Source organism: Paramisgurnus dabryanus, chromosome 6 (assembly GCF_030506205.2).
Source record: "Paramisgurnus dabryanus chromosome 6, PD_genome_1.1, whole genome shotgun sequence".
Taxonomy (NCBI): Eukaryota; Metazoa; Chordata; class Actinopteri; order Cypriniformes; family Cobitidae; genus Paramisgurnus; species Paramisgurnus dabryanus.
This window is the reverse complement of record NC_133342.1, coordinates 42,278,362-42,280,627: the sequence shown is the minus strand read 5'-3', so window position 1 is coordinate 42,280,627 and position 2,266 is coordinate 42,278,362. Positions and strand designations below refer to the sequence as shown.

The window sequence follows — 2,266 nt, the reverse complement described above, 5'->3', positions numbered from 1 at the left end:
AAGAAGTATCAAGGTGCAAACTGAAAACACTCCAAACAATGTGCAACTATACAATACCTGGTTCAATGTCTTTATTCAAATGCAAGCTATTGTGCTGAGCTGAGTTCACACGTTAGAGGGAATGAGTGTTTAACTGAATATTTAGTCAAAACGTTTCACTTTTTTTTTTTAAACGTAGAAAGGGTTTTCTAGATCTGTCAGAACAGTACTGGACCACAACCGTTAGACTGAATTTTTACAATATAATATTATAACATTGGTTTTATAATGAGATGTTTGTAGGTGGCGATAACCTTGGTAGGTGGTGGTTGATTCTGTGGCTCAATTGTTTATTTAGGGGGATCAGCGTAGTGGACACACTAAAGAATGGTCTAAACAATCTACAAAGCTGTGTGTTTGGCTTGATGAGGACAATGATGGTCAACCTCTGCCAAAAAGACGTAGATCTGGGGAGAAACGAAAGCGAGATTCGGCTACTGGTTTGTTTTTTGTTTGTTTTTTCATTAGTAGTTACATTCATTATGCATTGAGCAAGTTCAAAATGGATATTCATATTTTTGCCGTTTCTTCAGCAAGCGTTACACCCTCCTGTGCTCTTTCTACCAGCACAACTGAAGACACTGTGACCTTCGAAAATTTAGGTTTTTTCTCTTAATTCATGTTTCCTCATTTATTATGTGATTAAATACCCAGATTTATCATTGCCTTCTAACCTTTTCATTTTCAGACTCCCTCATGCAAGATGTCCGAGACCTTGTAGAAAGTGGTGCTGAACAACCTCTCCCGTCACACTGGAGGAACAGGCAAACTTCTTCTCTGGAGAATTGGACAGTAATGAGGCCCTTCATGATGAACAATATGTTGTCATCTGAGAAGCCCAAGGAGGGGGTTTGCCATCATTGTGGACAAAAGGCTGCAGTAGTGATGTGCACAGACTGTGACCTTTCCACACATGAGGACCTGGTGCTTCATAACAGAGCATCCATGGTGGAGGGGTTCTTTAGACACCTGGCGCCATCCACTTTTGTTCAGCAGCATGAGGGAGGGAAATTCTCCTATCATGAAAAAGGTAGTTTTTAAGTCTCAGGTTTTATAGGCTGTTTTACATTTTACTCAAACCCTAGCTGAGTTTTTGGTTTCATTTACTCTAATATGTAAACTAATTCTGCTTTTTAGATTGTATGTTACCAATCGTTCCTCCCTGCTGCGACTGCAGCACTGGGCAAACAAGCTTTTCCAAGGGAAAGGCAGTTATTTTAATTGGAATGAATGGTAACTTTTTTATGCTTTCATGTTGTGTTTTTTTGGTTCTTGTAAACAAGAGATAATTGTTTTTCTATGAAATTGTAGGAAAATACAACCTCTTCCTTCCATCAGTAAACTGCTCCTGTGGAAAAACCTTGCCAGTGACCATAAGTGATCTGGTTGAAAGTGGTTACTGGCCAGCCACTGTCAATTTTGAGACCTTGTACATGGTGGACTTGTTCACCACGTATGAGGATCTAAAAATCACTGCCCCAGGAATGTCGAGACAAGCTTTTGTCAGCATGCTTGAGTGCCGTACAAAACTCTTTGGGCGAGTGAGTGGACTCATTATTAATGTTTTCTTGTTTGGATCACCTTTTAAATAACTGATTAATTGTTAGGTCTTAAAATCCCCAAAGTTTCAGCACATATTTCTTGACCAAGCCCTTCCTTTGTCATGACCACGGCCTGAAGCCAGCCTTCGAAACCGTTACTTACTGTTTTGTTTTTTTCATTTTTTGCTCTCAGAGTGGTAAGATATGTGGGGACACAATGCAGAGGGCCTTCCTCGAATGGGCCTATGCCAAATTTGAGGTTGACAAGCTGTCTCAGGTCCAGCATGTTCAGTGCCCTGCATGCACACCCTCCATGTTGGCAGTTGCAGTGGATGGGAACCGCAAATTATATCGTTTCAAAAGCCAACCAGGGTGTGTAACATTCATGTACAATGAAATACTAGTTAGCAACAAATTACTTTTATACAGTAAATTTAACCCACATCTACATTTCTTTCTAGACCTAATGTTTTTTTTATGGAGTCTTTTTGGCCAATGATGCTAAGGTGTCCTCCTTTGTTGATTACATCCATGGAACAACTGGACATGTAAGCTAAATTTATATTTCTTTGTGTAACACCACAAGTTAAATTAAAATTTTTATAAATGCTTGCCAGTTTTTTTATGTAAACATTATTTTGTTTATTTAAGTAATAGAGTGGCATTACTGCATCAAATGCCATAAT

At 39.1% G+C, this 2,266-nt stretch overlaps 1 protein-coding gene across 1 annotated transcript; it reads left to right on the top strand.

Annotated features, from left to right (window-relative positions):
• Positions 1 to 924: 924 nt before the first annotated feature.
• On the top strand, positions 925 to 2,047 carry LOC135767324 (uncharacterized). Its single transcript, XM_065276965.2, has 5 exons — positions 925 to 1,069; positions 1,177 to 1,272; positions 1,351 to 1,580; positions 1,774 to 1,956; positions 2,042 to 2,047. The coding sequence occupies exons 1-5, from the start codon at positions 925 to 927 to the stop codon at positions 2,045 to 2,047; spliced, it is 660 nt and encodes a 219-aa protein (XP_065133037.2).
• Positions 2,048 to 2,266: the final 219 nt, after the last annotated feature.

Coding starts and splice junctions, on each gene's coding strand:
- LOC135767324 (XM_065276965.2), top strand. CDS start 925: ATGTGCACAGACTGTGACCTTTCCACACATGAGGACCTGGTGCTTCAT. Junction 1,070..1,176: donor ATTCTCCTATCATGAAAAAG/GTAGTTTTTAAG, acceptor TCTGCTTTTTAG/ATTGTATGTTACCAATCGTT. Junction 1,581..1,773: donor GTACAAAACTCTTTGGGCGA/GTGAGTGGACTC, acceptor TTTTGCTCTCAG/AGTGGTAAGATATGTGGGGA.